This window comes from Gopherus evgoodei, chromosome 6 (assembly GCF_007399415.2).
Source record: "Gopherus evgoodei ecotype Sinaloan lineage chromosome 6, rGopEvg1_v1.p, whole genome shotgun sequence".
Lineage (NCBI taxonomy): Eukaryota > Metazoa > Chordata > Testudines > Testudinidae > Gopherus > Gopherus evgoodei.
Window position 1 is genome coordinate 6,932,142 of NC_044327.1, and position 14,499 is coordinate 6,946,640.

At 39.4% G+C, this 14,499-nt stretch overlaps 1 protein-coding gene across 7 annotated transcripts in view; it reads right to left on the minus strand.

Annotated features, from left to right (window-relative positions):
• Positions 1-14,499, minus strand: part of DNAH6 (dynein axonemal heavy chain 6) — a 220,717-nt gene that overhangs the window by 15,608 nt on the left and 190,610 nt on the right. For 6 of the 7 annotated variants that reach the window (XM_030566691.1, XM_030566692.1, XM_030566696.1 and 3 more), the window contains 4 exons: positions 14,326-14,472; positions 9,619-9,757; positions 3,731-3,850; positions 64-185 (listed from right to left, as the gene is read on the minus strand). In XM_030566691.1, the coding sequence (XP_030422551.1) occupies positions 64-185; positions 3,731-3,850; positions 9,619-9,757; positions 14,326-14,472 (528 nt within the window). The remainder of the gene's footprint in view (positions 1-63; positions 186-3,730; positions 3,851-9,618; positions 9,758-14,325; positions 14,473-14,499) is intronic. The other variant, XM_030566694.1, reaches the window with a different exon arrangement.

The window sequence follows — 14,499 nt, forward strand, 5'->3', positions numbered from 1 at the left end:
TACAAAGTATAATTCATTTAATATAATTAATTTAGAACATGTATTTAAGAAAAGCCTACAAACCTGGAAAGCCAAATTGGCATTCTCATGCATTCCAAATATTTCTGGGTCGTCGATCAAAGGAAAATTTTCAATATAGTCTTTATAATCTTGCAAACTATCAGCCATAGGGGCAAAATATATACCTGTTACACAAATGCACATACAGACTCCATATTAAAATGTTTTATTGTGAAATAAATGAGCAAAAATGTATGGCAATGTCAAAATGTATATATTGTATATTATTAGGGAAAAACTTAAATTATTGAAAGCACATCCAAAGAAGTAAAGGAATTCACCACACAAATAACAAAACATCAATACAAATATGCTTTAAAATACATTTGGATGGTAACATTTTTCATTATGAGTGACAGGCATATTTCAGATGCTGACACTCTAAAATTGCTAGAGGCAGAATTCTACAAAGGTAGAGCCCAAAGTCTCACATTTTCATCTTTTACATTAGCATGTCTTAGCATTTCAGAGGAACTAGAACTTCTGAGGCAAATAGGTTATATTCTGGAACAGAAAAACAACTGGATATTTGTTGCCTGAGAAAACAATGAAAAAACAGGAGCAGGATATGGGATGTTGCTTGTTATATTCCATAGATAGACCAACTTTATTTAAAATAAAAAGAATCAAATGGCTTTCACAGGCTTGACTGTTGAGCTAAAACCCTGACAAGTGGCAACTCACACAGGTATAGTGAGCCCCAGATTAGTTCCTGACTGGCCTTCCAACTCTCTGGTGGGTCATTACAGTTCTTTTCCTCTTTGGAGACTTCTAGCTACTCAGCAACTTACACAACTAGGGCCAACTACTCATAATTAATTGCCATCTGTAAACAGCATAACTACCAAGTCTGGAAGAAGGAAAGACTGGTGTGGCTGAGGTGATGAGTGCTGGACTGAAGTAAGTGCAATCTATCACTGGCCTGTGATGGATATTCATCAAACTGAAATTAAATTCTCTTCTCCGCTCCCCCTGATCTGCCAGGGAAATACATATAAAGGGACATGATTAAATGACATTAAAGGCATTGAAGTTGTGTGTGTAGGATAGAGCAGAACGAGGGTCCAGTGGTCAGGGCACTAGCCTCAGACTTTGAAGATTTGGGTCCAAGTCCTTGCTCCACCACAGAGTTGCTATGTGACCTTGGGCAAGTCACTTACTCTCTGTGTACCTCTGTTCCCTATATGTACAATGGGGATCATCGCACTGGCCTACCTTCCAGGGATTCTGGGAAGATGGATATGTTAACAATTGCCAGGCACTCAGAGGCTACAATGATGGGTGCCATACAAGTACCAAAAATAGATAGATTTGTAATGGGTGGCAGCACGTCTGAAAAACTGCTCCCAGTTGTTCCTGCAGAAAAATGGTGAAGTGGGTTCTGGTGAGTCACTGAGACAGGGGGTTCTTTGCCTCACACTGATAACAAGGGAGGTGAAAGAGCCTTTCTGGGGAGGGGGCGAGCGGAGCAGTCCTGAAAAAAGGACTCTTAGGAGTAGCCCAGCACAAGGGGGAGAGATCCAAACTCCATGGGCTTGATGCTCCATTGCACTTGGCCTCATGCAGTCATTTGCAACAGCGCAAAGGGAGTATAAAATGCTCCCAAATTAGTGAGAAATGTCCCTCTGATCAACACTTCGTTTGACACTCTGGCCACATTTCAGGCAGAGAGTGCTGACAACGTGCAGTGCTTGAAGCAGTGGGATCCACCTCAAACACCTGTTGAGCATGGTGTTGTGCAGCTTTTCAATATGTAATAGGGAAGCAAGAGAGCTCCCCTTCCCCCTGAAGATGGCCAGGATAAAAAGGTTTAGCACCATCAGCAGGATTCAAGGACTCATTGGGAGTTATAAACCCTGCAGGAATACTGGAATCTGCCTGGTTGTGCTAAATTTTTAGCCCAGACCCCTACGTTCTTTAACTGGACCAGTTCTGGTAAGGACCTTAAAGTACAGCTCTAATCAGAGAAGTGGCTCTGTAAAAATAGCAGTGCGGTTCTAGGCTTGTCATCTCTCTGGCATTTCCAGATCAGATATGCTCAGTTCACAAGCAAAAATATAGGAAACTAACAAATTTATTTGAGCATAAGCTTTCATGCATCCGAAGAAGTGGGCTGTAGCCCATGAAAGCTTATGCTCAAATAAATTTGTTAGTCTCTAAGGTGCCACAAGTACTCCTGTTCTTTTTGCAGATACAGACTTACATGGCTGCTACTCTGAAATAAGCAAAAATACATTTTTCTTCTAATCTGCCATTCCTGCCATTCACCCTGGAATATGCAAGTCAAGATAGATTCTCGTGCACCATTACCTTGGATAAAGATTCTGCAGGGCAAATTCTGCCCTCAATTACACATGCACAAGCCCTCTGTCTTTAAATTATGCCCTTGATGACACCTGGGCAACCCTACTGTCTTCAACGGGTTTGCTCAACTGTAATTTATTGGATTGGAGTAAACAAGTCTGTTGATGTACAAGAAAGATTAGATACAATCCAGTTCATAGAATATCAGAGTTCAAAGGGACCTCAGGAGGTCATCTAGTCCAACTCCCTGCTCAAAGCAGGACCAATCCCCAGATAACTTTTGCCTCAGATCCCTAAATTGTCCCCTCAAAGACTGAACTCACAACCCTGGGTTTAGCAGGCCAATGCTCAAACCACTGAGCTATCCCTCCCCACAGGTCTCTCTTTCTTACGGGAGATAGCATCATCCACTAGGTATGGCACTAGACAGGAAAGTCAGTAGACTTGGGTTCTATTTCCATTGCTGCTGTTGGCTCACTATGTGATCATGAGCCACTTATGAGTTCCCATTTGGGGTGCCAGATTAGTTTTAGATTAAGTGTTTAGATTAAGATGAGCCCTTTTGAAAACTGTGGGAACTGAGTGGACTGAGCACTTTTGAAAATCTCACCCTTGGCCTCTATGCTTCAGTTTCCCCATCTGTAAAATGGAGATAATAATGTTTATTCATTTTTGCAACGTGTTCTAAGATCTAGAAATCAGAAGCACTGACAATTACCATTAATTGTGTTGGCTCAGCAGTGCTAATGGAAGTATAAAACACAAGCAAGAATAGTTTTGTCACTAAATTTGGCAGATATAACTCTTTATACATATTATGGGACTAATTTTCCTTTCATTTATGCTGGAGTAAATCATGAGTAACTCCATGGAAGTCAGGGACTACTGTAGTGTAAAAATAGTGTGAGAAGAGAATCAGGTGCAAGGATCAAAGTAAGAAGGTAATATTTTACATAGTGACTTTTCAGAGAATAACCACATTCTACGGAGTCTTTGAAAATCTTAGAAAGTCCATGACAGAGCTCAAGGTTCTTCTCAAATACTGCAAAATTTGGGCCAAAAGCTTCTTTTTGGAATTGTACTTCTGAGTCAGAGATTTCTGTCCATGGGAATGGAAGGAGATACACTACCAATAATGTCCTCAGTGAGGCAAGAGACATTTTTCTCAATAAAAAACTAGGAAGACATTAACTAAACTTGTTATCCAGTTCTTAGACACACAGAGTGAACCAGACCCCATTGACTGATGCAAGATCCATCACAGAAAGACCAGAATTTAACACATAAAATCATAAAAAAATGTGATAGACAAACACAGTTTGCATTAACCTAGATGGAAATCCTCTATAATTCTAACTGTATTTACCTGACTCGGAATATTTGTAATCATATTCTAATGTTTCAGGAGCAAAAAACCTCTTTAAGACTGTACGCAGGCATCTCTGATCCCAGGTGTCTGTAACTCGCCCTCCATAAGTAATTTCACCTGCAACAGTGTTTGATTTTTACAGATTACAATTTTATATAACAATTCACAAACTTTTACTTTTTAAAATTTTAATTTTCATCTTTTCTAGAATCCAGGACAGCATGATTTTTGTGCATCACTTTCATGGAAATAAGAGAGTTTAACTGTCAGAAAGATTTTTTTTAAATCATTAAAGTGATAACAAAATCTGACACTGCAATACATCTAAGCTGACTAATTAAAAAAAATCAGATTTTCAAACAAGTTGTGCACACAATTATGTGCCTAATTTGAGCATGTAATTACTGCAGCTGTATATGTAAACTAGCTAGAGACATAAAGGGTAACAAGAAAACATTCTACAACTACATTAGAAGCAAGAGGAAGCCAAGGACAGGGTAGGCCCTCGAGGGAGGGGAGGGAAATAACAAAAAATGTGGAAATGGCAGAGGAGCTTAATGACTTCTTTGTTTCGGTTTTCACAAAGAAGGTTGGCGCTGATTGGACATCTAACATAGTGAATGCCTGTGAAAATGATGTAGGATCAGAAGAGGCTAAAATAGGGAAAGAATAAGTTTAAAATTACTTGGACAAATTAGATATCTTCAGATCACCAGGGCCTGATGAAATGTATCCTAGAATACTCAAGGAGCTGACTCAGGAGATATCTGAGCCACTAGTGATTATCTTTGAAAAGAGATTCCAGAAGACTGGAAAAGGGCAAATATAGTGCCCATCTATAAAAAGGGAAATAAGGGCAACCCAGGGAATTACAGACCAGTCAGCTTAACTTCTGGAGCCAGAAAGATAATGGAGCAAATAATTAAGCCATCAATTTGCAAACACCTAGAAGATAATAAGGTGATAAGTAACAGTCAGCATGGATTTGTCAAAAACAAATTGTGTCAAACCAACCTGATAGCTTTCTTTGACAGGGTAACAAGCCTTGTGGATGGGGGGAAGCGGCAGATGTGGTGTAGCTTGACTTTAGTAAAGCTTTTGATTCTGTCTCACGTGACCTTCTCATAAACAACTAGGGAAATGCAACCTAGATGGAGCTACTACAACGTGGATGCAAAACTGGTTGGAAAACTGTTCCCAGAGAGTAGTTATCAGTGGTTCAGAGTCATGCTGGAAAGGCATAACGAGCAAGATCCCGCAGTGATCAGTTCTGGGTCCATTTCTGTTCAATAACTTCATCAATGATTCAGATAATGGCATACAGAGTACATTTATAAAGTTTGCGGATGATACCAACCTGGCTGGGAGGGGTTACAAGCGCTCTGGAGGACAGGATTAAAATTCAAAATGATCTGGACAAACTGGAGAAGTGGTCTGAAGTAAATAAGATGAAATTCAATAAGGACAAATACAAAGTACTCCACTTGGAGTGTTGCAAGCAAGACACGAGAAGTAATTCTTCCGCTCTACTCCGCGCTGATTAGGTCTCAACTGGAGTATTGTGACCAGTTCTGGGCGTCACATTTCAGGAAAGATGTGGACAAATTGGAGAGAGTCCAGAGAAGAGTGACAAAAATGAGCAAAGGTCTGGAAAACATGACCTATGAAGGAAGACTGAAAAAATTGGGTTTGTTTAGTCTGGAAAAGAGAAGACTGAGAGGGGACATGAAAACAGTTTTCGAGTATGTAAAAGATTGTTACAAGGACGAGGAAGAAAAATTGCTTCTTGTCCTATCCTCAGAGGTTAAGAAAAACAATGGGCTTAAATTGCAGCAAGGGAGGTTTAGGTTGGACATTAGGAAAAACTGCCAGTCAGAGTGGTTGAGCACTGGAATAAATTGCCAAAGGAGGTTGTGGAATCTCCATCATTGGAGGTTTTTAAGAGCAGATAGACAAACACCTGTCAGGAATGGTCTAGATAACACTTAGTCCTCCCATGAGGCAGAGGACTGGATCAGATGACCTTTAGAGATTCCTTCTAGTTCTATGATTCTATGTAAACTGGGTAGCTGCATATCGTGTGCCTAATTAAACTAATAACTGCATGCACAGTCACTGAATTTACTGTGTAACTGGAATAACTGCATATGCAAAATACATATACAATGGTACACACAATTTTCATGATCCATTTTGAACTGGGAAACTCTGGCCCTTAATGCAGTAACAGAAATTTGTTATCTGATGATCTCCTTTCTGGGACTGACTTCTGCCCTAATCTCAGACATTTGAATGGCAGCTCAGACTTGTCCATGGAACTAGATGGCTTGGACTCTACACTCATATCATCTTAGTACTTTCAAAGCTATACAGAAACACCACCTTCTTCTTAGTAGCTATATATAAGCTCGTAAGAGTAACATCATATTCAACAGTATTTAACTACATACAGGGATCTGAAAAGCAGCCATCATAGGGAGACCCAAAGAACTTTCATGTCATGGGGCAAATTAGGGGAGGAGTCATCAGGCAGAACTGGTGCTAGGCATAAGCAGACTAAGCAATCGCTTAGGGCCCTGAGCTGCACAAAGGGGTCTCCTATTAATTATTAGTATGTGTTGTGTGTGGGTGAGGGGCCTACCAAAATATTCCTGTGTATGGCCCCATATGGGCTTGCATCGGCACTGTAATCAGGTAATCAATATTCCATCCTGCAACCTGGCCTTTACCTTAAATTGAGACACTGGAGACACAGCAAGAAATAAGGAGAATTATCAGAGAGGAAGAGATAAGGAGGACAAAAAGAAGGTTCCCATTTCCGAAATTTGATAGAATTAATCTATTTTAGGGCCAGTGCTTGGAGCAGCTTCCTGCTGAAGGACTATGCTGCAAAGGAATGAAGACCAAGCCTGGAGAGCTTTATAAGGGTGTTGATGAATGAGCAGGAGGCAGCTTTGCAGACTTTATTCTCAGTGGCCTAGGCCTTTTCCGCTCAGAATACCTTCTGCAGTCAGTTTTCCACAGCTGTATATGCCCTGGCAATTCATCTGATTCCTCTAGCAATAGCTGAGTTTGAGGCTTTAAGGACATTTATGGTGATGGGAGATAAACAGGGATGTTGTGTTTCTGAATTGATCAGTTCTCCTAAGACAAATCTGAACAGCTCTATAGACATTTAACAACAGGAACCATGCTTTTTCTTCAAGCGTTTTAGGAGACAGGCTTTAAAAACAATAACAACACAGAAGTGCTAGGAAACCTGGCCATTTAAAGTGAAGTTATGCTTGATAAAAAAAGAAAAAGGAAAGGGCAGAGTAAGGGGGAGGAGAAATGGAGCAGGAGAGACTTTGCTCATAGGTCTGAAACTTGAACTCTGGCAGCATTTCATTCTGCATGCAGGAAAAACAAAAACAAAACAGAAGAACCAGTGTTCAAATATCCATCCACCTTAAACAGAAGTTGGTCCAATAAAAGCTATTACCTCACCCACCTTGTCCCTCTAATATCCTGGGACTGACACAGCTACAACTACACTGCATACATCCTCCTTAAAAACATATTAAATAAATGTTCACGAAGTGAACCAAAGGTAATTTTAAGATAATGGGAATTTGGTCCAGTACAACTTTGAAGTAACATCCATGAGGCTGATGCTGAAGTAAAATCAATTAGCTGCAAACAAGCATTTAATATACATGGGTGAATGAACAAATCTTTACTACTCAAACTGACAGAATACTTTCAGATGCAATTTGTGCCACAGAAAGGGCTTCACTTAGCAGGCAAGCTTGAAAGCACTTGTACTCATCTCAGAGAATTTACAGTAGTTTTAATCTTCAGCTTGACAAAACACAGAACAGAATAATGGGGCCTATTTTTCATTTACACTGGGAAAGGATTTTTTGCTGTATAATACAGGTAACTAATGGGGAAAATGTAAAACCTAGGCAAGGAGAGACCCTTAACTGTTATATTCACATATCTATCTTGTGAAGTAACTACTATGAAAGCAATTCTAACACTGTGAAATACTACAACCAAATTACAGGATTTGTGATAAAGGCCATATAAAGTAAAAAATTATAAACCATCATGAAATGGATAGGTGAAATGCATTTTCAAATTTCAGGGGTAATCTAGGACATGTTAGAATAAGGGATCAGATATGTTTTGCCTAAACCACTGTGAATGTGTTTCTATTTCTTTTACTTTACTCTTTGGAAGATAGTTAGACAGGAAACAAAAATGGTAATTTTATGATAAAAATAATTAAAGTGACTTATGAAGGAATAAAAACTAATTATACAAACTAAAAAGCAAAGAGGAATATTACTGAAATTGTGAAGAAAAATTACCGTAAAATCTTGCTGTCAAAACCCAGAAATTATAATCTAATCTCTATAATAATCAGCGCTGACTGCATGGTACCAGTACAGAATGCAATGAGCTCAGAGTTCCAAGTTGTTTTACTTTCAGAAGTGCCTACTCGCTACTATTTTACTCCAGTTTTATCCTGTTGTTACTGCACTGAAATCAATGCAGTTACACTCATGAGAAGCTGGAGTAACACTGTGATGAATCAGGCCCTTTTGTGTTCCTGAAAAGATTTATTGAAGAATAAAAAACTGCTTTTGAACAGAGGCTTTGGTTTGCTATCCTATAAAATTATGATTACTGATGGTTAGATTAGATTTATCAGGCTCTCCACAGTTGCTGAAGAATTTTTAAATCCCTTGTATTTGACTCTGTAAAGTGAGAGTTGACAATTTTCTTTTCTTCTTGCCCAAGGAATAAAGGAGATATAATCTGCGGGATGATTATCTTGTTGCTATGGGTAATTAAGCAGCTGTTTGGATATTGCTACTTTGATAGCAGGTTTCCATTGGAGGGATCATAGATTGATCCTCTCATGTGTCCACAATAGTTCTGAATGCTGGGACTTCTATGTTCAAGGTGACTGGGGTCATCAAGTTAGAAGGCTGCTGATTTTCTCCAGCTGGGAGATCCTTCCAAACAGAAACTCTGCAGGATGGACATAGCTTAGGACCTTTCAGAACCACACAGGTTTTTGCTATTTGGCCTATGCCCTCGATGCCAGTGTGTTAGCAGGGCCAGCTCCAGCTTTTTGCTGCCCAAAGAGGTAAAGGGGGAAAAAACAAAAAAGCCTGATTGAGCTGCCACCGAAGTGCCCCAAAAGAGGAAGAGAGGGAGTGAAGGACCTGCCGCCGAATTGCCACCGAAGACCTGGACGTGCCGCCCCTTTCTATCAGCCACTTCAGGAACCTGCTTCCTTCGCTGGTGCCTGGAGCCAGCCCTGTCTGTTAGATAGCATTTAAATGGGTATGTCTAACCAGGAGCTGGAGGTGTTTCCACGTCAGGGAGACATACCCATGCTAGCTCTGATCGAGCTGGTATGCTAAAAATAGAAGTGTGGTTGTGGCAGCACAAGCAGCGGGATGGGCTAGGGTACCTAGGGTTTTAGACTGGACCATACGCAGGACAGCTAGCCCATCCTGCTGCTCACTCTGTTGTGCCTAAACTTCTATTTTTAGTGCACTAGCTCAATCAGAGCTAGCGTGGCTATGACCACCCAAGCCAGAAATTACACCGCTAGTTCCAGTGTAGACATACACTTAGCTAGTGCCTTACTCTGACTCCAACTTTAAAATGCCATAAAAGGTGAAGATTGAGGACAGAACCCATATAATTGTATTGACTTCAGTAGGGTTCCACAGTTATAAGTAAAAGCATAATATGGCCCTATACAAATAATCAACGTAAACCTGCTAAGTTGTTGCACGAAGCTATATAGCTTAGTAATATCTTGTGTTTATTGAGGAATGCTAGAAGTAGATAACTGCTAATACCATAGATAAGCACTGTACCTGTTATGTAAGTTAGGTCATCCCAGGGTATCTTTCCTTCTTGACAGTAAAGATTTAGGTTCAGTAAGGCACATTCTCTATCGCTGTCATTAAATTCATAGCAGATGTTCCACCCAAGAGGTCCAAACTTTTTCCTCTCCTTGAATATAAAATGAAAAGCAAAACTGAATAAGATTACTTTGTTCAGGATGCTCAGAGCTATTGTACTGTTAATGTGGGGTTGTCTTCAGATAGCAATTTCAAATTTTAGATTAGCACAGACCTTAGCAAGGGGTGATGTGTAAGCTTTATTGCCCCATGACTACGGCTAAGATTTTGTCAAGGATATTTTGAATATGAATCAGGGACAGGTCATGGGCTTCTGTGAATTTTTCATTGTTGCCCGAGACCTGTCCCTGACTTTTATTAAAAATATCCATGACAAAATGGGGAGCCTGGATAGCACCAGTGGGCTGGGAGCTCCAGGGGCCCACACCACATATGTGGGCTTGAAACTCCAGAGTCTCCTTCTGTTGACAGCTCTGAGCTGCAGAGATCCTCCCTGCCTCCCGTGGTAGCCGGGGACCCTGCAGCTCCCAGCCGAAGTCGTGGAGGTCTTTGGAAGATTCTGTGACTTCCGTGACCTCCATTATACTAAATCACAGCCTTATCCATGAATAGCACTGTGATAAACAGATAGCTAAGGATTAATGTCTCTTTCACCTGGAAAGAAGTAACCTGAAACACCTGACCAGAGAACCAATCAGGAAACAAGACTTTTTCAAATCTGGGTGGAGGGAAGTTTGTGTGTGAGTCCTTTGTTCTTGTCTTGTGCCTGTCTCTCTCTCGGCTATGGGAGGATTTCTGTTTCCTGCTTTCTAATCTTCTGTTTCCAAGTTGTGAGTACAGAGATCATAAAAACAATAGGGGTTATTGTTTTTTTTCTTTTGTATTTACACGGTATAGTTGCTGGAGTGTTTTGAATTGTATTCTTTTTGAATAAGGCTGTTTATTCATATTTCTTTTAAGCAATTGACCCTGTATTTGTCACCTTAATACAGAGAGACCATGTTTATGTATTTTTCTTTCTTTTTACATAAAGCTTTCTTTTTAAGACCTGTTGGAGTTTTTCTTTAGTGAGGAACTCCAGGGAATTGAGTCTGTGCTCACCAGGGAATTGGTGGGAGGCAGAAGTCAGGGGGAAATCTGTGTGTGTTAGATTTACTAGCCTGACTTTGCATACCCTCTGGGTGAAGAGGGAAGTACTTCTGTTTCCAGGACTGGAAATAGAGAGGGTGGAATCCCTCCGGGGGGGAGGGAAATGGTTTATTTCCCTTTGTTGTAAGACTCAAGGGATTTGGGTCTTGGGGTCCCCAGGGAAGGTTTTTGGGGGGACCAGAGTGCCCCAAAACACTCTAATTTTTTGGGTGGTGGCAGCTTTACCAGGTCCAAGCTGGTAACTAAGCTTGGAGGTTTTCATGCTAACCCCCATATTTTGGACGCTAAGGTCCAAATCTGGGACTAGGTTATGACAAGCACCTGAAGGCACTGGTCCTCAGGGACACTCCCCCCCAAGTCATATTTTTCTCCTGGCTCTTGGACAGGAGAGGGCAGTAATTTTCAGTTGTCTTATGCCATGAGCACATTGCAACCTCCCCCAGCAAGGGTCAGCTGAGCTTTGGTTCTATCCATTCCCCACCCCTTACAGTACTATTAAAAGTAAAGGATTAGCTCCTGGTCACTTAGGAGATAAATCTCCCTATTACAGATTGGAAAGGCTGTCTCAGAATTCAACCTATCTTCTAATCTTATACGTCTAATCTTACAGCTCTCCATCTGCCCAGTTCATGTAATTCCAAATATTGCATTATTTTTCAAAATAAATCATTCCATGGTTTTTTCTCTAAGTGAGATGAATGCAATTGATGCAACATTCATGAATAATCTGACAGCAGCAACCTAGTATGCTAAGCAAGGGTAACATTGGTATGTAAACAGATTTCACTTCATGCTTCCAAGAGGTTTTAGTAGAGAGTGAGTAAAAACAAACTGAAAGGTTTAGAAAGAGGAACAAAATTAAGCTGTATCTAAATTTTGTGAATTTCCATTTTCTGTCTTCCCACTTCCAATTCAATTGCAATTAGCTAGTGCATTAACGATCAGTAATCTAATGTTTCAGTTATTAGTTTAATCCAATCAGAAATTACTATCATTCTGGGACAAACCCTGAAGTCCTTACTCAGTCCTTTCTCAAGAAAAAGTCTATTGACTTTAACGGAAATTTGCTCAAGTAGTGACTGATTGAAAACTGAGTAAGGATTGGTTCTCTGCCTATTTAAATAAGGTATTGTGTAGTCATTCAATAACCAGGATGAAAACAGAATAATTAAAGCAGCACATTCCATTCCTCTTACCACCATGTGTCCCCCTGTAATCTCTGAGTTCATTTAATTTAAGACACGCAGAATTCTTCTGATGGATTGTTTGCTAACACAGTAAAGTGGAACTACAGTTTCACTTAAATGAAATGCTTGATCATATTTATCCATAAGAAATCTCAGGAGACACACTTACGTTTGATATAATTAATATGGCACAGACATTTTAATGTAATCTTTTAGGAGAAAAGAAGTCTTGTGCTTTGTATGGACCTTTCCTTTTAAATTATAATTAGATTATCAGACAAGAGATGCTTTGTATTAGTAATAGGTCTGTCAAGTGATTAAAAAAATTAATCGCAATTAATCGCGATTAATCATGCTGTTAACAATGGAATATCATTCATTTTACATATTTTTGGATGTTTACTACATTTTCAAATATATTAATTTCAATTACAACACAGAATACAAAGAGTACAGTGCTCACATTGCATTTATTTTTTACTACAAATATTTGCACTGTAAAAAACAAATAAAAATATTTTTCAATTCACCTCATACAAGTACTGTAGTATAATCTCTTTATCATGAAAGCTGAACTTACAAATATAGAATTATATTAAAAAAACCTGCATTCAAAAATAAAACAGTGTAAAACTTTAGAGCCTACAAGTGCAAGCAGTCCTACTTCTTGGTCAGCCAGTCACTCAGACAAACAAGGTTGGTTATAATTTGGAAGAGATAATGCTGCCTGCCTCTTGTTTGCAATGTCACCTGAAAGTGAGAACAGGTGCTCACATGGCACTGTTGTAGCTGGTGTTCCAATATATTTATGTGCCAGATGTGCTAAATATTCATATGTCCCTTCATGCTTCAACCACCATTCCAGAGGACACACATCCATGCTGATGATGGGTTCTGCCCGATAACAATCCAAAACAGTGCGGACTGGCACATGTTCATTTTTAATCATCTGAGTCAGATGCCACCAGCAGAAGGTTGATTTTCTTTTTTGGTGGCTGGGGTTCTGTAATTTCCGCATCAGAGTGTTGCTCTTTTAAGATTTCTAAAAGCATGCTCCACACCTCTTCCCTCTCAGATTTGGATGGCTCTTCAGATTCTTAAACCTTGGCTCGAGTGCTGTAGCTATTTTTAGAAATCTCACATTGGCACTTTCTTTGCGCTTTGTCAAATCTGCTGTGAAAATGTTCTTAAAACAAATGTGGTGGGTCATCATCTGAGACTGCTATAACATGAAATATATGGCAGAATGCAGGTAAAACAGAGCAGGAGACATACAATTCTCCCCCAAGGAGGACAGTTACAAATTTAATTGACACATTCTTTTTTTAACGAGCATCATCAGAATGAAAGCATGTCTTCTGGAATGGTGGCGAAGAATGAAGGGGCATACGAATGTTTAGCATATCTGGCATGTAAATACCTTGAAATGCTGGCTACAAAATGCCATGCGAATGCCTGTTATTACTTTCAGGTGACATTGTAAATAAGAAATGGGCAGCAATATCTCCCATCACTGTAAACAAACTTCTTTGTCTTAGCGATTGGCAGAATAAGAAGTAGGACTGAAGAGTCCTGTGGCACCTTATAGACTAACAGACGTATTGAAGCATGAGCTTTCGTGGGATGCATCTGACGAAGTGGGTATTCACCCACGAAAGCTCATGCTCCAATATGTCTGTTAGTCTATAAGGTGCCACAGGACTCTTTGCTGCTTCTACAGATCCAGACTAACACGGCTACCCCTCTGATACTTGACAAGTAGGACTGAGTGGACTTGTAGGCTCTAAAGTTTTATACTGTTTTGTTTTTCAGTGCAATTATGTAACCAAAAAAATCTGCATTTGAAAGTTACAATTTCATGATAAAAGGACTGCACTTCAGTACTTGTATGAGGTGAACTGAAAAATACTATTTCTTTGATCATTTCTATAGTGCATACATTTGTAATAAAAAATAATATAAAGTGAGCACTGTGCACTTTGTATTCTGTGTTGTAATTGAAATTCATATTGAAAATGTAGAAAAACATCCAAAATATTTAATACATTTCAATTGGTATTCTATTGTTATAAGTGCGATTAATCGTGATTAATTTTTTGAGTTAATCGTGTGAGTTAACTGTGATTAATTGACAGCCCTAATTAGTAATATAACTTACAGTTCTAGTTTCTGGAAATGAATGGCTAAATAAAGTTTGCACAAAATACTGATATTACAATTATGATTATATCAGACATATTCTGAATATAACAGACTTCTTGAACTAATTATGTAATGGCATCTCAGTACCTCCGCTATCTGAACTAATTATCATCAGGTATACCTGAATGATAGCATGGAAGAAGCAAATGCCAAAAATCATTTTCCTCCAATTTATGCCAAGGATATTGTCTTCAAAAAACGTAGTCGTCATCTCTGTGAATGCTCGCCTGATGTTTGCACGAAGTCCTTTTGGAGGCTCATTGGTTACCTGAATTGGGAAAAATTACCAGTTCTT